Genomic DNA, 23193 nt, shown 5'->3' on the forward strand with positions numbered 1-23193 from the left:
GGTATTTTGTTATACTGATATATGCAGCAGCCCAAATGGACCAAGACAATGTTCAACCCACAGCGGTATGTTTCTAATAATGCTGAGTCAATTACATCAGAACTTAGGGCTTTTGGTGAGAAATATTATTTACAACCACCAGAAAAATTCCATCTTACAATTTTAGTAGTTTTATACTTCTGTAAGTTAAAAAGCTATACTATCTTTGAAGCTCATTATTAATAAGCCCTCTGCTATTTAAGATCACTTAATGTTATCTTTGGGTAAATAAAATGTGTTATATACACCCCCCTCAATGGCTCTGGTAAAGAATCTGCCTGCTATGTAATAGACCTGGGTTCATTCCCTGGGTTGGGAAGATCCCCTGGAGAAGGGAAAGGTTACCCACCCCAGTATTCTGGCCTGGAGAATTCCAAGGACTCTATAGTCCATGGGGTCACAAAGAGTTGGACATGACTGAGTGACTTTCACTTTCAGTGAATCAGAGACAGAAATTAATTTGAATAAAAAAAAATCTTCAAATTTATTACTCCTTTCTCCCATCTCTCACTGCATCTCAGGGTAAGATAGTTCTGAATAACTGCTCATCTATATGAAAGCTTTCTTTCATGCTTCTCTTTGCAGGTTAAGTTAAAAGCAGGTCTCTACTCTCCTGACACAGTAAGAAACCCCTGTAACCAAGGGTATGAATGGGAAAGATAAAGAACAACTGTTTTCTTCTATATACTATTATAATATTTTGTTTCTGATTCTTGGCATGCTTGGTCTTGGAGTACCAGGAAGCAGGTATCTTAGTAGGAATATTAAAGAGAAGCTAAACTTTTTAGGACAAAGAGTAAGGGTGGTGATAGTAAGCTTCCTGTCTTGATATAGTGAGCTACTCATGTGACTGTGGGCATAAACAGGGAAGGGGATAAAACTAGTTGCAGAGGGCTTGAGAGGCTCTTGTATTCTAAAATGTGAAAAAGAAATATACACAAGGTCTCTTTCTTAATTTACATTACTTAAGAGTCCAGGGGTCGGGACAAGGGGAAATGGGTTGTTAAAACCCTGATACTTCTTAAGTATGAAAAGTAGACTATGATATCTGAGGGTATATGAAAATTACCTTTTTCACAGTTTTATCTGGTTCAAGAGCAATATCTGGAATGTTTGCATCCACCATCAAGGAAAACAAATTCAAAATAAGATTAGAATACCTAAAGGAGAATGGGAAATAAAAATAAACAACAATATGTTAGAATTTTGCCATTCTTTTCTCATATTAAGAGCACTCCTACAAGTAGTAATACTTAGATTTTTATAATGATTACTATTACTCCTATGGAAAATACAATGTACGCTTATTCACCAGTTGTCTCAATGAAAAGCAAGACTTGAAAATATATCTTATTCTAGGGCCTTGATATAATACCACTTCTAGGTTTCCCAATAGGGAACACACCTTTGGAGTAACCATCTAATAATGACATTTTTTTCATTTTTTTAGTAAGTATATTCTTTTCAGAAGGGATCTAAGGGGGAATCCGCTTTATACCATTAACTGCGTTTTACTAAGGAATGAAGATCTGTCTTTGCTCAATGAAGACAAGAACCTGCTACCTTAAGACTACCTCAGTGTGTCATGGGTAATGAGTGAAGCGGCAACGTGACTCCATCTGCTATCTTAAGACTACCTTGGTGTGTCATGGGTAATGAGTGAAATAGTGTGACTCCATTCATGAATCATAAGTATCCTCCAGAGACACTAATCCCACCATCTTAGAAAATACAGTGACTGATGTGGTTATAAGCATCCTAAATGGAGGAGAAAATAGCTCATACTCTTCTACACTAAAAATATACAAGATATCTAAATCATTTCACCTTTGGAGTATGTGGACCCCTGTAGGAAGTTTTATCCTCATCAGTGCTCAAACTTTTCATTTTCCTCTAAACAAAGACAAAGTATGTTCCTTTTCCAAATGTTCATTACTAGAGGTGGAGCTGTGTGGGGAAAGGTGTCAGTAAGTGTCCACTGGGCACAGGCCACCTCCTGCTCAGAACATTCTCCTCTAGGACAGTTACGCCCTGAGTGGTAATGCAGTACTGTAGTGATAGAAGGAGGCCCAGATCTGACTTTGGGAATGGATGTGAGTAAAAAATTTGGTTTTAAACAACAAAGGTTTTTAGCTCGTCTTGGTAAAAAGTTTTGGATCTGTTCCCCCTAAACTGAAACCATGGAGTCACAAAGAGTTGAACACTACTTAGCGACTAAACTATACATATGCTGTGCTTTGCTTAGTCACTCAGTCATGTCCAACTCTTTGCGACCACATTGTCCACCAGGTTCCTCTGTCCATGGGATTCTCCAGGCAAGATTACTGGAGTGGGTTGCCAGTTCCTTCTCCAGGGGATCTTCCTGGCCCAGGATCCGAACCTGGGTCTCCCACATTGCAGGCAGATTCTTTACCATCGGAGCCACCTGGAACCTATATATATATAGGAACAAAGAAAGAATTTTAGGAACTAAGTCATGGTCAAATATAAGAAAGATTTTTAGGAACAAAGTCATGGTCAACTGTGTCAGAGCTTCAAGGAAGCAAAAGTGGCCACTGGATTTGCTATAGGTAGCTGTTTATTTTGATAAAATTAGTTTCAATAGCAGAGCATGACTGGAAGACTTACTGGAGAAGGCTGAGGAAGAAAGGAGGCAAGTAAGTGGAGACAGTGAGAACTTTTAAAAATAGATGTACTGAGGAGAGTGAAGAAATAGGGCAACAGTACAATGTTAGCAATATCCTGGTCTGTCGGGAGCCGGTGAGGCATTCCACTCGTGACAAAGGTCATGAGGAAGGAGGCTCGGCATACACAAAGGCGGGATCGAGCCTCAAGAGTCCGCCCGGATATTCTCGAGCATCTACCCCCCAAAAAACAAAGCCTACTTTATTGCTTTGTGCTCTCACCTCTGACTTTACTGGGGGCTGTCCCCTACCACCATCTCGCTCTCTCTGTCAAAGAGTTAACTTACAGCTCCAATTAATAAAGTTCCTGGGCAACTAGGAGTGTTTAAATCCAAACCCCTCAGATGGCTCTCTAACTCGCCTGACAAGTTTACCCGGACTCCTGCAGCTATGCATACAATTGTTTACAGTCTCCCAGCCTCCAGAGGCATGGGAAGCTTAAGATATTCAAATAGCTTAGAGCCTCTCAGAGAGTTAGAAACTGTCAGAATAAGACTAGTAAAGGATTTCATTGATGAGTCAATGTTTGTTGCCAAGTTTTCACATCCCCTGAATTGTATCCTTGAATATGTATTAATTAATAGTTGGTATGTAGAAAAAATAAGTAGAGGCCTTGGTGTTAGTAACTTTAGACCCTTAAGGTAATAAATTCTTTCTTTTGTTGTAAACCCATTACACATCCACCCTATAGGAATGCAATTTTATCTTTGGAAGATGGCGCCAAACCTTAAAATAATTACTCTTAGAGAAAGTAAGTCTTTGTTGATAAGTCCTTGTCAAGAGTCATAAAATATTAATAGGCCTTCTGGCCAGAAGATGATGTAAATCACCTAAACCATTTGTATACAATAAATTTGCAGGAAAGAAACCCTGGTTTTTGATAAGAATCAAAGACTGCTGACTTTGCATCCCCTATTATCCTCTATGTGTAACTTAGGGTATATAAGCCCCTGTTGAAAATAAAGCTACGGGCCTTGCTCACCAATGCTTGGTCTCCCCATGTCATTCTTCCCTTTAACTTCCAGCTGAGTCTCCATCTGGAACGCGGAACCCACCACGCTTACTACTTACACCTGGGCTTCTAAGACCCACTCGAGAAGGTCTCTAGGGTGAGGTACCTTCCGCTATTCAAGGGCGCCTGCGGCCTACCTAAGTGGTGCAAACTTCTTGTCTTGAAGTTTTATTGGTCTCCCGCGTAAACCAAGCTACTCAGCCTCTTTTCTCCACTGAATTTTCCTACTGAGCTATCCTCATTCTATTATTCTTTATATCTCTAATTAGCATATAAATAGTCGCCTAGGCCGTCTCTCCTTCGAATACCCTGGATCAGCTGGGGCTGGTCCCCGGCACTGGTCTTCTCCCCACTATTAATGGAAGCCAGTGGCACTCACTTAGCTGTGGCAGTTAAGAGGGATTACAGTTTGGGGCTGTAAAATTCAATGGGGGAAGGAGGAAAGTGAGAATTAAGGTATATTATATACAGTGGTAGGGTAATGAGATTGATGCTGAAGACATGGAGGAATGAAAAGAGCTATGAGGACAGTCGGTGTGCTGCTCAGACAGTGAAAAGCACTGGATCAAGATTTTGAAGGGCTAACTTGACTCTTAATGAGAGGGAGTGGCCAAGGCTGACTTTACATGAGAACCAGGCTCTGTGAGGCCACGTCACAGCTGGACCATTCATGAAGATGTTGAAGTCACAGCAGCAGGCGTGAAGAAGACAAGAATGAAAGTTTTCAGTGGAGGAGAATGACAGGGAAATAGGCAGTTGATGGTCAGCAGTAGGTAATTTATCTGGCTTCACGGTGTGTATCTATGCTTTTGTTAAGAAGGCCAGGACAGAAAGGTTCAGAAATGGCATTTCGGAGCAGGAAGGCACCAAGACCTTCTTTAAGCTCTGTGGTTTGTAGGAAATGGATACAGCAGAGGGTCCATGGAGAAGGCTGTAAGGACTGCAAGGCACCAGGAACTTCTTTAAGCTCCATGGTTTATAGGAAAGGGATACAGAAGAGGGTCCATGGAGAAGGCTGTAAGGACTGCAGTGTCAGTAGGATACAACCAACTGCTACGCGTTAGGTGATAAAAACAATGATACTCTTTCAGTGAATCCTTAATAATTCATGCTTTGCTTTGTTGACTATATAGGATTTTTCCCAGTCTTGCCACAGGGGAATCTCAGGAATCTACCACAGGGTAACTCAAGGAGAGGAATGCAAGGCTCAATTTTGAAAGGGATATTTCAGAGGTTCTCAAACCTGGCTGCCCATTAAATTCACCTGGGAAGTTTCTTTAAAAATACCAATGCTGGGGCCAAAACCCAGGCTGACTGAACCTGATGGGCTGCAACTGTTTTGGTCTCCCCTCCCCAACAAAGATCCCCAGTGATTCTCATGCACAGCTAGGATCTATGTTAAAATGTTTGCCTTTATTATAGCCCAATATGTGTTCCTTTTGTAAAAGGCACATATTAATGTTTCTGGATTATCTGTTGGTATAAATGTAACCAGGCTTCCCAGGTGCTCAGTGGTAAAGAATCTGCCTGCCAGTACAGGAGATGCAAGAGACATGTGTTCAATCCTTGGGTCAGGAAAAACCCCTGGAGTAGGAAATGGCAAGCCACTCCAGTATTCTTGCCTAGAAAATTCCATGGACAGAGAAGCCTAGTGGGCTACAGTCATGGGACTGCAGAGTCGAATAGGACTGAACACACACATATATACATAAATGAAATCACCCATGTTTCTATTATTATGGCAAAGGGAAACAATGTAAATAAATACAAAGTGGAATATTTTCTAAGAAGCTTAAACATCCAATTACTTTGCAGATTATTTGTCACTACATTTCAACTGTATTAATCTTTTACATCTGTTGCCATTAACCTACATTTTCTATTTAAAACAGAACCAGTGACACCGAACAGAAATTAAACATTAGTTATTCAAATCCTATCCAGAAAAACAGATTTAAGGTTACTAAAAATCTTTAAAACCATTATCAAAAGAAAATATAAGGTTAAGGTTAAAAAATGAGAGTGAGAAAAGTGCAAAACCAAGTCTAGACAAAGATGTAAGGATGGATGTGATATAAATAAGATTTTGATAAAGGAGTAGGTTAAGCACAGAGTTCAAGGAAACATACTCTTTCTCTTACCCAAGTTTATACCAATCATCAAGTTACTCATTGACTATATAAAGATGCTCTAGATTTTTCAGTAAAAATCTTCAATACTAAGAATAAAAATCATTAACTACATCAAGTGAGGTTTTTATGGCATTTCAGAGGTCTGCTTCCCCTACATTTATCCATTTTGGATGCAGTGAATATCCGAGTAGAATTCTATACAAATATTTCTTTAATAAGTGTACTAGAGTTCCAGGAGGGAAAAAAAAAATGAGGTTAACAATGAAAAGTAGTTTGATCCACAGATTCACTATTTGGTGACTTAAGACATGACAGTGTGAGAACTTTGCTTAATACAGCAAAATGCATTCCTAACTTCATTATTTTTACTGAAAAGTTTAGGCTCTCTTTGTATCACCGGTGTCCAGCATGGTGTTTGGCATAAACACGGATTAAGAGAAGTTTATGTTTTCCTTCAATACTTAACTTTTACAATGTTTGAGCATTACTCCTGCTGCCATAAGAGTATTCAAAAAATAAAATTTCCAATTCATTATTGGTATAAAAATGCATTTTGTTACATGAAAATCACTCCATAAAATGTGTTCTGACATCTGTATAACTATAACGATTCATAACTTAGTTCAAATGAGATTGCTTAGTTTATGTGGTCCACATTGTATTCAATGATTTCTTACTGATTAGCAATCAACAAAAACCATGAAAAGAACAAGAACAAGGTTGATACCCTAATAATAAATGTGTCAACTGTAAACAAACTTTTGGCTATCTGGCTAATTCTTATGTCCTAAGGGAAATTTTTTACTAACAGAAGCATATTCTAAAATATAACACTAAGAAATAAATGTTGACAAAAATATTAAGGCCCAGCTAATTTTAACAGTGAAATTCCTGAAAATAAAACATTAAAACTATGTTCATGAAGACTTAACATAAAGTAAGGTAGATTAGTCTTCATGATTTTTCTTAGTAGTGAGAAAGTTAACTTTGGCTCTGCACAAACAATCTGCTTCTATTTTCTCATTTTGCTGAATTGCTACTTATCCATTATCAATGACAGTTTATAAAGCTCAATGTTTTCTTTCTGCTTTCAATAACGGAGAGCACCTTTGACATTTCTCTAGTTATCATTTCATATTATCTTGTCTGTCTCCTCACTGAGATCGCCAAACTTTCATCTAGCTATGACTATTTTAAATTAAAAATTCCAGGTATTAAAGTGGAACTTTCATCTCTGAAAGTGCTTCTGCATCATCAGGCACTGATCTTCTCATTATTCTTTCAGCATTTCGAGAAAGTAAAACTGAGCCACTCTACCACCCAAAGGATAATAACGTGGCTGTCTGTAAAATGTACATTAAAATCTGTGACAGCAGTGGAGCCTGAGTTAACGGTGAAGTAGTGAGCCACTGCAAAGATGAAACTCATTAATATAGGACAGCCATTCACCTGGGACCAGTAGCATCAATATCACCTGGGAACATGGCTTCACTCAAGATATGAAGCAGGAATTTTCATACAAATATTGAAGGATTTTATTCAACATACATATTCTGAGTGTCCATAAACTGAAGTTACAAAGACAGAAAAGACAGTGCCCACATGCATAGGCAACTCATTTCTACTGGTTATATATTCACCTGGAAGAGAATACAGGTGGTCTCCCGAGCTGGGATTTTTCCGGTGGACTAAGAATATTCATTTTGCGTTAGTTAGGTTAAAAATGGAGTTAGGGTCAAATGATCCATCATTTTTGACTAATCATCAGAGCCAAGTCCTGAATGTAACAAACATGACTTTTAATTTATCTTTTTCCTGATGATACATGACGTTCTATTCCTGCTGCTGCTAAGTCGCTTCAGTAGTATCTGACTCTGTGCAACCCCATAGACGGCAGCCCACTAGGCTCCCCCGTCCCTGGGATTCTCCAGGCAAGAATACTGGAGTGGGTAGTCATTTCCTTCTCCAATGCATGAAAGTGAAGAGTGAAAATGAAGTCATTCAGTCATGCCCGACTCTTAGTGACCCCATGGACTGCAGCCTACCAGGCTCCTCCATCCATGGGATTTTCCAAGCAAGAGTACTGGAGTGGGTTGCCATTGCCTTCTCCACATGATGTTCAGTCCTAAGTAAATTTGGATGAAGGAAGCAGAGATATAGTGGCCTTGGGAAAAAAAGGATAGAGAAAAAAATTAATAGCTTTTTTTTAAAGAAGAATGACTGATGTGGTACTAAAGACAGAGAAAACCATATGCAACACTTATTCAATTATTTAACAAACCTCAGAATGCTCCTCAAGAACAACTAAAACTAAGGCTGATAAAGGTGTTAAAGAATAAAAATTATCTAGCTAATCATTCCAAGTTAGCTAAATGGTTCATTCTCGTGTAATGTCAACCTCCCTGAGATTTGGTGGGATTGAGCAGTCAGATAATTAGTGAGAAAGCAAGAAATTGTCTTTTTCCTTTGAAATCAGACTGCTTATCAAAACAGTCATCAAATATATGTTAACAAATACTGCTGCCTGTGTCATTCTGAAAAAGAATGATGCTAAAAAAATGAATTGTTATTGTTTTAGTCTTTTAAGTCATGTCTAACTCTTCTGCGACCCCATGGACTATAGCTCTCCAGGCTCCTCTATCCATGGGATTTCCCAGGCAAGAATACTTCATTCTCCAGAGGTTCTTCCCAGCCCAGGGACTGAACCCACATCTCCTGCATTGGCAGGTGGATTCTTTATCATGGAACCACCAGGGAATACATTTAAACAAATATTTTTCTTGATTTGTGAAATGAATTTACCAAAATTCTGTGCGTCAAGCAAATCAACTTACCTTCGAAGGTGGAGAAAAGCTGTGTAACACTGTTTTCGGAACTCTTGGTACTGTTCGCTCTGTGTGCCTCCCATTCCTTCCACCATTTCTTTATTCAGCTTCATGGGAGGAGGAAGAGGCTTTGGATCTCGACCCAAAATATATCCAAAGTCTATGTGGAAGAGTTTGCCTGGATGTTGATAAGAAACTCATTTGTTTCCAGAATCTTTTATGTATTTCACAATTGGTAAAGCAGTGTCTCTTCATAAAGAATATTAGTTCAAGATGAAGTCCATTAAATTGTTTGATACTGTAACCCCAGACTTAGGAGTAGCCTTCAGAGCATATTTTAGCTCCTTGAAGCCCACATTCCTTCAGATAAAACTATACTTAAAATCCCAGGGTAATATTTTAAAATTAAAAATCTCACTTTTAGATCTCCAGAATCAAAAATGGCTAAAGCTTAGACAACTGTCAAAAGTATTAGTAGAAATTAGTATACTGTAGCAAATTTCTTATGCCAAAGGAGGATCATTTCTTTAAGTATTCTTGAGATAAATGCTTCTCTTTAACTTATCACTATTCTCCTGACCTTCAAAAACATCTCCCAAATTTCAAATTATATTGTTAGCTTTATTTAAACCATTTACAATTAACTGGGTCATTTACTAGCTGCAGACTAGGAAACCAAGCATAGTATTCACCTCTGCCAAGGGCTGAACACACTATAGTGCCCACGAAGAGAAACCCTTGAGCCGTCATCTAAACTCATAGGTCAGATATTTAAGAATGCCACTGATGATTCACTTTGGATAATGATTCACCACTGAATTCATAAACCATCTTTAATTTACAAGTAGGTCTAATTAGGCACATTAAAAAACTAAAAGTAACTCCTCGGATTCTACAATCTAAGTACCACTAAGGCAGGGAGTTAGGCCTGTTTTCCCAACCTCAGAATAGTTTCTAGCATATAGTAAGCACTCAATGTTGAATGAAGACACTGATTCATTTAAAAAGCCAACCAAAAATTTCCCTAGTGCAACGTGCCCACTTTTATTTATCCTATATTACATTCTGACCTGTTTTATGTGAAAACCTTTCTTCCATCATGCATTTGGAAAGGTTAGATTTCTTTCCCTCAATGGCACAAGCCAAAAACTCTCCTTGAGATGCATGTATTGAATTTTCACACACTTCAGCCATCTCGAAAAGTATTTTAGATAGTGATTCTATCCAGTTAAAATGTTAAGCTTACCCTTCTGTCTATGCCCTTCTCTGAGCATTGTCACTGTTATCTGTGAACTTTATACACTGTCATTAGATCACTGTTGGAAACAAAGATGGGCACAGAACTGACTCCAGTTGTGGTAACAAACTCTCAGGAAACAGTGATCCCCTGGCAGGCCTCTGAGTCAGGAGTATAAAGACCCTTTAGTAAAACACTTCATATTGCCCTTGATCACGTACATGACCCTGATAAACTTGCTTACATAATCTTTCTAAGCCTTACCTTCTAGCCTACAAAACAGGTTAATACTGATAATTATCTCCTGGCAGAATGAAAAGAGATAATATAGCTAATACTTAACACAGTACTTGGTACACAGTCATCACTCTAAACTTTAAATACTGAATTCTGTTCAAAAATAAATATCAATATGTTAATTAAATATTAAAGAGATAAGCAATCTTATTTTCTGCAATACTTTCAGGCATCTTTCTTACAAAGAAAAGCTAAATAATAAATTAAACTAAAATATAACATTATTCTAGTTTATCAGTTTAATAGTAAATACTACTACTAATAAACAAATAATAGTTTAATAATACCTTAAACTAAACAATACATTAAACTCTGAAAGTGAGAAAGAACTTCAAAACTGCCAACAAAAGGTAATAAAAAAGTTTTTAGGCATATTAAATTTAAGTGAAGTTCAAGATAGATACTAGCACTATTTTCCCACAACAGTAAAGAAAACTATATTGCATACTATTTGGAATTGACAGAACCTATACTAAATATGGGACATGGAATTCATATACAAAGAGAAACAATAGCTCAAAAATGAATGCTCATAGTGACAACTAACCAGAGATTTAAACATTATCGTACCATGGCTATAGAAAAAGGAGTAACTGAGCAGGAAGAAGAAATTATCTTCTATTTTCCTAGGTTCTTTGGCTAGTCTAAGACTTGTACTGATATGAGACATATTAAGAGGAGAAAACCAAAGGGGCTTCCCAAGTGGCGCAGTGTAAAGAATTTGCCTGCCAATGCAGGAGACACAAGAAATGTGGGTTCAATCCCTGGGTTAGGAAGTATTTTGTCCTGGGGTACAAAATACTGCTGCAGTATCCTTGCTTGGAAAATATCGTGGAGAGAGGAGCCTGGTGGGCTATAGTTCATGGAGTCACAAAGAGTCAGACATCACTGAGCACATGTGCACACAAACACACATACACATGTACATACATGAAAGAGATCCAGAAAAACCAAGTAACTCCCCAAAATGGATGAAACCTTCACCATAAATACCATCTTCAGCTAAAGACCAAGGAGGGTATTGGGGAAGGGTTGACACAGATGTGAGGAAGGCATGGAAATGGAAAAGCAAATGTTAGGAAAACAAATGTTTGGTAGGCCTTGCAGAGACATGGAGAAGGCAATGGCACCCCACTCCGGTATTCTTGCCTGGAAAATCCCATGGATGGAGGAGCCTGGTGGGCTGCAGTCTATGGGGTCGCTAAGAGTCAGACACAACTGAGCGACTTCACTTTCACTTTTCACTTTCATGCATTGGAGAAGGAAATGGCATCCCACTCCAGTGTTCTTGCTTGGAGAATCCCAGGGACGGGGAAGCCTGGTGGGCTGCCATCTATGGGGTCACACAGAGTCGGACACGACTGAAGTGACTTAGCAGCAGCAGCAGAGACAACAGGACACAGAGTGGACTCTAAATCTCCGAGAGTTTCACCTATCACACCTAACTGTATTCTTTGCAGATATTTCTGCTGAATGGTCTATTCTTGGCATAGGTACTATATCTAAACTTTTCAGGGAGTTAGGGGTAAGGTCAAATGTGCTTCCAGGGGCTTGCATAGACTGTTTGAAGCTTGAAATGCCAGAAACATTTTGGGGTGGCAAATCTGGTTTCCCTGTGCTATCATTAATGTAACTATTGCACTGGAAATCAGTTTTTCCATTTATCAAAATTATCTCATTACTTTTATTTTTTTTTTAAGATATACCAGGCTTAAAATATTCTGTTAAAATCAGAGGGCTGGTTAAAGTCTTATAAGGGTGGCACAACTCTCCACTCTAAAATACCTTTTTGGCATAAAGATTATTTTTGAGCTGAAACCAATCAAATCTCAAAAGGAAGAAACTTTGACCTTCCCCAAAGCTGCCTAAAAAAATGTTAGTTAGAGGACTGTTCCAGGAAGGGACCTATTCACCATAGATTAATCACAGTATGAATTATGTGCCTAGACAGGGAGGTACCTGGTGAAGTTTGCTTGTTAAAAATTCTTCTTTATGTCCCATTCACTGTCTCTGTGTGGCAGCAGCAAATATTTATTTACCAAACATTTGCTTTTCTACCTGCATGTCAATTGTTTTCCTCCCCTTTGAGATCTCAAACCACTATCTCCAACATCCTCTTTTGTCTTTAGCTGAGGATGGAATTTAGGGTGAAGACTTCAGTCATTTTGATGAGTTATTCACATTTTTTCTGGATCTCTCCCATATATACATTAGTCAACTTTAGTTTTTCTTCTGTAACTCTGTCAATAATCCCATGTTATTTTAGTTCTTAAACCAACCAGAAGAAACTAGGAGGGCAGAGAAAAATTTCTTCCTTCCCAAGAGTCTCATAAGAATTTTTTAAATGAGTGTTCCTACTATAGTAAATGAAAAATGGTGAAGGTGAGATGAGAAGGAATTCTAACTAGAAATAGCAAGCTAGCAAGAAGCCTGTAGACAACCAAAAGTGGTTTTGTCTCCCCACCCCAAAAACCAAAGGCAGTTACAGGTTAGCAAAATGTTTTCTCTTTTTTATTTTTTTATTTTTCTATTTTTTATTTTTTTTTAAATTTTACATAATTGTATTAGTTTTGCCAAATATCAAAATGAATCCGCCACAGGTATACACGTGTTCCCCATCCTGAACCCTCCTCCCTCCTCCCTCCCCATACCATCCCTCTGGGTCGTCCCAGTGCACTAGCCCCAAGCATCCAGTATCGTGCATCGAACCAGGTTAGCAAAATGTTTTCTATTAGTCACACTGGTCTGTCTAAATCAGCATGCATTTGGTAAGCTCCTACCTTACCTATTTCTATCAAAACACTTTAGGCTGAGGTGTATACTGAAGTTATTTGTTCACTCATCCTTCTCAACAACACTAAACTTTTAATGAACCATTAAGAGTCTTACAATCAAGAACCTTGTTTCATTCATTTTTACTATAATCCTGAAACCCAGGTAATATCTAGCACACAGGGGCATACAATGTGGCTATTTTGCATTTATTTAACCAGTGACATCTTAATTTCACATTTAGAGCTTAGACAACTTTTAAAAAAAGGTATTGATAGAAACATTTCTTCCTCAAGAAACCCAAGAGTCCTTATAAAAGTTGTCATGTCTTGTGTCTTCTTTTCTGTGAGGATCTATATTGGACTTAAGGAAGGCAGAGTCTAAATCACCTGGCTGATACCTTACGACTTAATACCATCCTGTGATTTCAGTGTTTTTGACTGAGCTGGTATCAAACAGCAAGACTACTTTAATTGTTGCAGGCTAATACAACAGAGGCAGAGTACCTTGAAAACTATATTACAGCATCCTGAATAAATGGAGGTTATGAAGCAGTTCTGACAAAATATGATTCTCTGGAGGAGGGAATGGCAAACTGCCCCAGTATACTTGCCATGAGAAACTCATGAACTGTATAAAAGGCCAAAAAAAAAAATGACACCAAAAGATGAGTCTCCCAGGTCGGAAGGTGAGCAGAGGAGAATTACCAATAGTCCTGGAAGGAATGAAGTGGCTGGACCAAAGCGGATATGACACTCAGCTGTGGACGTGTCTGGTGATGAAAGTAAAACCTAATGCTGCCAAGAAGAGTATTGTATAGGAATCAGAAATAGTCCATGAATCAAGGGAAACTGGACATGGTCAAGCAGGAGATGGGAAGAATAAACACTAACATTGTAGGAATCAGCAAACTAAAATGGACGGGAATGGGAGAGTTTAATTCAGATGACCATATCTACTACTGTGGGCAAGAATCCCATAGAAGAAACAGAGTAGCCCTCTTAGTCAACGAAAAAGTCTGAAATGCAGCACTTGGGTACAGCCTCAAAAATGAGAGAATGATCTCTGTTTGTTTCCGAGGCAAGCTATTCGACATCACAGTAATCCATGTCTATGCCTCTACCACTGATGCCGAAGCAGCTGAAGCTGATCAGTTCTATGAAGACTCTGAAGACCTGCTAGAACTAACACCTAAAAAAGATGTTCTATTCATCATTGAGGATTTGAACGCAAAAGCAGGAAGTCAAGAGATACCTGGAGTAACAGACAAGTTTGGCCTTGGAGCACAAAATGAAGCAGAGCAAAGGATAACTGAATTCTGGCAAGACAATGCACTAGTCATAGCAAATACCCTTTTTCAACAACACAAGAGATGACTTTACACATGGACATCACCACATGGTCAATACTGAAATCAAATTGATTACGTTCTTTGTAGCTGAAAATGATGAAGCTGTATACAGTCAGCAAAAACAAGACCTGGAGATGACTGTGGCTCAGATCATCAGCTTCTCATAGCAAAATTCAGGCTCAAGCTAAAGAAAACTGGGAAAAACATTAGGCCAGCCAGGTATGACTCAAATCAAATCCCATATGAATTTGCAGTAGAGGTAACAGATAGATATAAGGGACTAGTGTGCCTGAAAAACTATGGACAGAGGTCCGTAATACTATACAGGAGGTGGCAAACAAAACCATTCCAAAGAAGAAGAAAAGCAAGAAGGTACAGTCGTTATCTGAGGAGGCTTTACAAACAGCAGAAGAATGAAGAGAAGGGAAAAGCAAGGGAGAGAGGGAAAGGTATATCCAGTCAAATGCAGCTATTTCAATCTAGCTATGCAGAGACAAGAAGGCCTTCTTTAATGAACAGTGCTTAATAACAGAAGAAAAAAACTGAAAGGTGAAAGACTAGAGATCTCTTCAGGAAAACTGGGAACATCAAGGGAGCATTCCACTCAAAGATGGGAACAATAAATGATAAAAATGGCAGAGACCTAACAGACGCTGAAGAGATCAAGAAGAGATGGAAAGAATACACAAAAGAACTGTATAAAAAATATCTTAAAGAACTGGATTACTACAATGGTGTGGTTAGTCACCCAGAGCCAGACATTCTGGAATGTGAAGTTAAGTGGGCCTTAAGAAGTACTGCTGTTTATAAAGCTAGTGAATGCAATGAAATTCCAGCAGAACTATCTAAATCCTTAAAGGATGATGCCATCAAGGTTCTACATTCATTATGTCAGCAAATCTGGAAAAGACAACAGGAAAAGGTCAATTCTCATCCCAGTTCCCAAGAAGAATGCACTTGCCATGGGACAACTGCACTCATCTCCCATGCTAGTAAGGTCATGCTTAAAATCTTGCATGCTAGGCTTTAGCATTAGGCAAACCAAGAACTTCCAGATGTCCAAGCTAGGTTTAGAAAAGGAAGAGGAACTAGAGATCAAATTGCCAACATTTGCTGGATTATAGAGAAGGCAAGGGAATTTCAGAAAAACATCTATCTCTGTTTAATCAACTAAGCTAAAGCCTTTTACTGTGTGGATCATGACAAACTGTGGGAAGCTCTAAGAGAGATGGGAATACCAGACCATCTTACTGTCTCCTGAGAAACTTGTATGCGGGTCAAGAAGGAACAGTTAGAACCCTGTATGGAACACCTGATTGTTTCAAGATCAAGAAAGGAGTACGACAGGGCTGTCTGCTGTCACTCTGTTTATTTAAACTATATGCTGAGCACATCATGAGAAATGCCGGACTGGATGAGTTACAAGCTGGGATCAAGATAGTCGGGAGAAACATCAACAACCTCAGATACTCAGATATGCAGATGATGTCACTCTAATGGCAGAAAGCAAAGAACTAAAGAGCCTCTTGATGAGGGTGAGAAGCAGAGCAAAACAGCCTCTTAAGATTAAATATTAAAAAACTAAGATCATGGCATCCAGTCCCATTACTTCATAGCAAATAGAAGGGGAAAAGGTGGAAGTAGTGACAGATTTCCTTTTCTTGGGCTCCAAAATCACTGCAGATGGTGACTGCAGCCATGAAATTAGAAGACGATTGCTTCTTGGCAGGAAAGCGATGACAAACCTAGACAATATGTTGAAAAGCAAAGACATTACTCTGCTGACAAAGGTCCATATACTCAAGGCTACAGTCTTGCCACTGGTCATGTACAATTGTAAGAGCTGGACCATAAACAAGGCAGAACGCCAAACAATTGATGTGTTCATTCTGCGGTGTTGGAGAAGACTCCTGAAAGTCCCTTGAACAGCAAGGAGATCAAACTAGTCAATCTTAAGGGATATCAACCCTGAATATTTACTAGAAAAGACTGATGCTGAAGCCCCAGTATTTTGGCCATCTGATGAGAATGGTTACTCACTGGAAAGTCCCTGACACTGGGAAAGACTGTGGGCAGAAGAAGAGGGCATCAGAGGATGAGATGGCTGGATGGCATCACCACTGCAATTTGAACATGAACTTGGGCAAACTCCAGGAGACGGTAAGGGACAGGGAGGCCTGGCATGCTGCAGTCCATAGGGTTGCAAAGAGCTAGACATGACTGGGCGACTGAATAACAACAACATGAAGTAGTTCAAGTAAAGTACTATAAGAATATGTGCATGGGATAGGACATTAACAGCATTCTAAACTGGAACTCATACTATATTATGGGTATCTTCACACTAGCAAGTGATAATTTAGTTTCAATATTCCTGTCTGTCACATTAATACTGCTGGATTACATTTTGCTAGTTTGTAACATTCAGAGAAGGCAATGGCACCCCACTCCAGTACTTTTGCCTGGAAAATCCCATGGATGGAGGAGCCTGCTAGCCTGTAGTCCATGGGGTCGCTAACAGTCAGACACGACTGAGCGACTTCACTTTCACTTTTCACTTTCATGCATTGGAGAAGGCAATGGCAACCCACTCCAGCGTTCTTGCCTGGAGAATCCCAGGGACGGGGGAGCCTGGTGGGCTGCCATCTATGGGGTCGCACAGAGTCAGACATGACTGAAGTGACTTAGCAGCAGCAGCAGTTTGTAACATTATTTAACCTATCAATGTTTTTATTTTATAGTTATGTATTAATATGAGTAGATGCATAATAAGTTAATATCAGACTTTATGTTGTACGTATTTAAGATTATAAACTGTAACATGTCAACACAGGGGGTTTCATTTTTTAAAAATAGTTTTATGTATTACTTATGATTGAAAAACACCTTTTCAGAATTTCAAAATGGGCTTCAGGGGGTTTCTAAACACAGTGAACTTAATACTTTCAGAAGTTCATAGACCAACAATTTCCCAAGGGAAGTCCATGATTCCAAAAAGATGAGAAATTGGTTTGGAAATAAATAATTTGAAAAGTTGATACTCACTGGGAATACAACATCTCCTAATCTCTTAATGTTCAAGGGAGTACAGTATCATTGGTTTTCCCATGATTTGGTGAAAAGTTTATGATCAAAATTTCTGTTAAAGGTTTCACTGCTTTCAACTAAACATGTATCCTCTGTTCAACTAAGCTAAGATCTTCATTTTCTGCTTTATTCTTATCCTGGAATTACCACTTATTATATAGTTTGTTAGACAAATCCCATTCTACCCTTCACAAGGTAAACAAATGAGAAGCTAATAATATCACAGATACAGATAATCCTTTCTTAGTTTTATTTAATCATTTAAATAATGTCTTGTTATCGATATAAATCTGACTGAAACTCACCACTTGAGTAGAGAGTCTATCTTAAGAACCTCTGATTCAAAACTGCTTCCCTTAATAAATCATGTATCAAATGGTATCAACCATCACATGGAGTTTATTTAATGGGCTCAATGCTTTTAATAGGAAACTTAGTCCCACTTTTCTTCATTTCATAACAGGCGTTACTGGAATTCCAATGTCAGCTTGCATCACTGCCTGCAAATGAAGAGTATATTTCTATCCTTCTTGTAAGAAAATTCTCAAAGAAGAAGATTAATAACTATAAGGCATAAAAGATGCAATATCTAACTATGAAGCTATTACTATACATTGCAAGTTCAAAGAGGAATGTATTTTGAAAAGAGGCTATCAATATTTTAAGAAAATTCATCTTCATACAAAAAAGAATGGCTTTTTAAAGTTAATATCTGTAAATTAAAATTTCAGGAGATTTTAAAATGTACTTCATGAAATTTAAGAAAATATTTAAAAAATTCAGGGAGTGTGTCTTATTCAAATCTATGATGTTAAATAGTCAAGGAACAAAGTATATATAAAACAAACTTAATGTTCACTGTAACTACCTTATTTTGTTCCTGACTGGAAGTATAAAGAGAAACAGATCAGATCAGTCGCTCAGTCGTGTCCGACTCTTTGAGACCCCGTGAATCGCAACACGCCAGGCCTCCCTGTCCATCACCAACTCCCGGAGTTCACTGAGACTTACATCCATCGAATCAGTGATGCCATCCAGCCATCTCATCCTCTGTCGTCCCCTTCTACTCCTGCCCCCAATCCTTCCCAGCATCAGAGTCTTTTCCAATGAGTCAACTCTTCACATGAGGTGGCCAAAGTACTGGAGTTTCAGCTTTAGCATCATTCCTTCCAAAGAAATCCCAGGGCTGATCTCCTTCAGAATGGGGACTGGTTGGATCTCCTTGCAGTCCAAGGGACTCTCAAGAGTCTTCTCCAACACCACAGTTCAAAAGCATCAATTCTTCGGTGCTCAGCCTTCTTCACAGTCCAACTTTCACATCCATATATGACCACAGGAAAAACCATAGCCTTGACTAGACGGACCTTTGTTGGCAAAGTAATGTCTCTGCTTTTGAATATGCTACCTAGGTTGGTCATAACTTTCCTTCCAAGGAGTAAGTGTCTTTTAATTTCATGGCTGCAGTCACCATCTGCAGTGATTTTGGGGCCCAGAAAAATAAAGTCTGACACTGCTTCCACTGTTTCCCCATCTATTTCCCATGAAGTGATGGGACTGGATGCAATGATCTTCGTTTTCTGAATGTTGAGCTTTAAGCCAACTTTTTCACTCTCCACTTTCACTTTCATCAAGAGGCTTTTGAGTTCCTCTTCACTTTCTGCCATAAGGGTGGTGTCATCTGCATATCTGAGGTTATTGATATTTCTCCCGGCAATCTTGATTCCAGCTTGTGCTTCTTCCAGTCCAGCGTTTCTCATCACGTACTCTGCATATAAGTTAAATAAGCAGCGTGACAATATACAGCCTTGACAAATTCCTTTTCCTATTTGGAACCAGTCTGTTGTTCCATGTCAGTTCTAACTGTTGCTTCCTGACCTGCACACAAATTTCTCAAGAAGCAGATTAGGTGGTCTGGTATTCCCATCTCTTGAAGAATTTTCCACAGTTTATTGTGATCCACACAGTCAAAGGCTTTGGCATAGTCAATAAAGCAGAAATAGATGCTTTTCTAGAACTCTCTTGCTTTTTCCATGATCTAGTGGATGTTGGCAATTTGATCCTCTGCCTTTTCTAAAACCAGCTTGAACATCAGGAAGTTCACGGTTCACATATGGCTGAAGCCTGGCTTGGAGAATTTTGAGCATTACTTTACTAGTGTGTGAGATGAGTGCAATTGTGCGGTAGTTTGAGCATTCTTTGGCATTGCCTTTCTTTGGGACTGGAATGAAAACTGACCTTTTCCAGTCCTGTGGCCACTGCTGAGTTTTCCAAATTTGATGACATATTGAGTGCAGCACTTTCACAGCATCATCTTTCAGGATTTGGAATAGCTCAACTGGAATTCCATCACCTCCACTAGCTTTGTTCGTAGCGATGCTTTCTAAGGCCCACTTGACTTCACATTCCAGGATGTCTGGCTCTAGGTCAGTGATCACACCATCGTGATTATCTGGGTCGTGAAGATCTTTTTTATACAGTTCTTCTGCGTATTCTTGCCATCTCTTCTTAATATCTTCTGCTTCTGTTAGGTTCATACCATTTCTGTCCTTTATCGAGCCCATCTTTGCATGAAATGTTCCTTTGGTATCTCTCATTTTCTTGAAGAGATCCCTAGTCTTTCCCATTCTGTTGTTTTCCTCTATTTTTTTGCATTGATCGCTGAAGAAGGCTTTCTTATCTCTTCTTGCTAATAAGAGGTGTTAATTAAATTTTCCTGTTATTTGCATTTCTAATTCTTTGCGACCACATGGATTGAGGCCCACCAGGCTTCTCTGTCCATGGAAATCTCCAGGCAAGAATGCTGGAGTGGATTGCCATTTCCTTCTCCAGGGGATCTTCCTGACATAGGGATCGAACCTGGGTCTACTGCACTGCAGGCAGATTCTTTACCATCTGAGCCACCAGGGAAGTCTATTTGCATTAGAGACATGGAAATATTTTTATAATTGTAGGTGAAGACAATTTTTTGGATTAAAGAGAATATATACTGCTGAAATTAATAGTATATAGTGTAGAGTTATTCTTAATTTTCCTTTTGAATATTTAATAATTAACTGGAACCAATCTCAAAACTGTACTTATTGTTTTTTATACCTCTACTTATTCTTTCTCCTTGAATCTCTCATGTTCTTTGTAACACCCCACTTCATCAATGGACAGATCATCCAAACAGAAAATCAGTAAGGTTAGAGCCTTAAATGAAACATTAGACCAGACCTACTTAATTGATATTTAAATAGGATTCCATCCAACAGCATAATATACATTCTTCTCAAGTGCACATGGAACATTGTCCAGGATTGACCACGGTCTGGGCAACAAGGTAAGCCTTGGTAAAATCAAGAAAACTGAAATCTTAACACCTTTTCCAATCACAATGCTATGAGATTAGAAATAAACTACAAGAAAAATAGTGAAGAAATCAAAGAGGAAATCAAATACCTAGAAACAAATGAAAATGAAAAGCACATCAATTAAAAACCTATAGAATACAACAAAAGCAATTCTAAGGGGGATGTTTACAATGATACAATCATCCCTCAGGAAATAGGAAATATCTCAAATAAGCAACCTAACCTTACACCTAAAGCAACCAGAGAAAGAATAATAAACAGAATCAAAGTTAGCAGAAGGAAAAAAATCATAAAGATCAGAGTAGAAGTAAATGAAACAGAGACCAAAAATAAAAAAATTCAAAGATCAATGAAACTAAAATCTGGTTCTTTGAAAAGATAAACAAAATTGATAAACCTTTAGCCAAAGGATCATAAGAGACTCTTACAAGAAACTGTAAGAGCAACAAGTATGCAACAACATGTATGCCAAGTGGACAACCTGGGAAAAATGGACAAATTTTTAGAAAGGTACATTCTCCCAAGACTGAACCAGGAAGAAACAGAAAATATGAAGAAACCAATCACTGCACTGAAATTGAAACTGTGATTTAAAAACTCCCAAAAAACAAAAGTCCAAGACCTGATGACTTCACAGGCAAATTCCAAGAAGAGCTAACAATAATCCTCCCGAAACTGTTCCAAAAAATTGCAGAGGAAAGAAAACTATCAAACTCATTCTGTGAGTCCACATCACCTTGACACAAAAACCAAAGATATCACAAAAAAAGGAAAATCACAGGGCAAAATCACTGATGAACACAGGTGCATAAATCCTCAACAAAATACTAGGAATCTGAATCCAACAATACATTAAAAGAATCATACACCATGAACAGTGGGATTTAACCCAAGGAGTCAAGGATTTTTCACTATCCTCAAATCAGTGTGATAAACCACATCAAAAAATTGAAGGAAAAAAACACATGATCATTTCAAAAGATGCAGGAAAAAGTTTTGACAAAACTCAGCAACTATTTATGATAAAAGTTCTCCAGAAACTGAGCACGGAGTGTACATACCTCAACATAATAAAGGCCATATAAAACAAATCTACAGCTAACATCATACTCAACAGCAAAAAGCTAAAAACATTTCCTCTAAGATCAGGACCAAGACAGGGATATCTATTTCACCACTTTTATTCAACATAATTTTGGATATCCTAGCCACAGCAATCAGAGAAGAACAAGAAATAAAAGGAATCTAAATTGGAAAAGAAAAACAGTCAGTGTTTGCAGATGCCGTGATATTATACACAGAAAATCCGAAAGATGCTACCAAAAGCTACTAGACCTCACCGATGAATTTAGTGAAGTTGCAGGATCAAAATTAGAGCACAGAAATATGCTGCATTTCTATATACTAACAACGAAAGATTAGAAAGAAATTAAAGCAACAATCACATTTAGTACTGCCTCAAAAAGTAAAAAATACCTAGGAATAACCCTACCCAATGAGACAAAACACCTGTACTCTGAAAACTGTAAGATAATGATGAAAGAAACTGAAGATGACACAAACAGATGGAAAGGTATAGCATGTTCTTGGATAGAAGAATCAATATTGTCAAAATGACTATATTACACAAGGCAATCTACAGTGGTATTTTTCATAAAACTAGAAAAAAAATTTAAATTTGTATGGAGACACAAAAGACTCTGAAGAGCCAAAGCAACTTTAAGAAAGAAAAATGAAGTTGGAGGAATCAGGCTTCCTGGTTTCAGACTATACTGCAAAGCTACAGTCATCAAAATAGTATGAATCTGGCACAAAAACAGAAATGTAGATCAATGAACAGGATAGAAAGCCCAGAAATAAACCCACACATCTGTAGGCAACTTATCTTTGACAAAGGAGGAAGAATATACAATGGAGAAAAGACAGTCTCTTCAATAAATTGGAAAAACTGGACAGCTATGTGTAAAAAAAAAAATGAAATTAGAACATTCTTTAACAACATACACAAAATGAACTCAAAATGGATTAAAAACCTAAATTGAAGACCAGACAGTATAAAGCTCATAGAAGAAAACATAGGCAAAACACTCTTTGACATAAATCACAGTAATAGAAATCTAATTAAGCTGAAAAGCTTTTGTACAGCAAAAGAAATCAGAGAAGACAAAAAGATAACCCACAGAATGGGAGAAAATTGCTGCAAATAATGGAATCAACAATTGATTAGTCTCCAAAATTTACAAACAGTTCATGGGGCTTTAACATCTTAAAAACAACCCAACCAAAAAATGGGCCAAAGACCTAAATAGACATTTCTCCAAAGAAGACATATAGATGCCAAGAGGCATATGAAAATTTATTCAACACTGCTGTTTAATAGAGAAATAAAAATAAAAACTATAAT

At 38.2% G+C, this 23193-nt stretch overlaps 1 protein-coding gene across 2 annotated transcripts in view; it reads right to left on the reverse strand.

Moving 5' to 3' along the window:
• The window catches only part of PIK3C3 (phosphatidylinositol 3-kinase catalytic subunit type 3), a 166915-nt gene that overhangs the window by 10592 nt on the left and 133130 nt on the right, over positions 1–23193 (reverse strand). For both annotated transcript variants that reach the window (XM_005896350.3, XM_070361954.1), the window contains exons 22-23: positions 8702–8870; positions 1109–1199 (exon numbers count right to left, since the gene is read on the reverse strand). In XM_005896350.3, coding sequence (XP_005896412.2) covers positions 1109–1199; positions 8702–8870 — 260 coding nt within the window. The remainder of the gene's footprint in view (positions 1–1108; positions 1200–8701; positions 8871–23193) is intronic.

Source organism: Bos mutus, chromosome 24 (genome assembly GCF_027580195.1).
Source record: "Bos mutus isolate GX-2022 chromosome 24, NWIPB_WYAK_1.1, whole genome shotgun sequence".
In the NCBI taxonomy this organism is placed as follows: Eukaryota; Metazoa; Chordata; class Mammalia; order Artiodactyla; family Bovidae; genus Bos; species Bos mutus.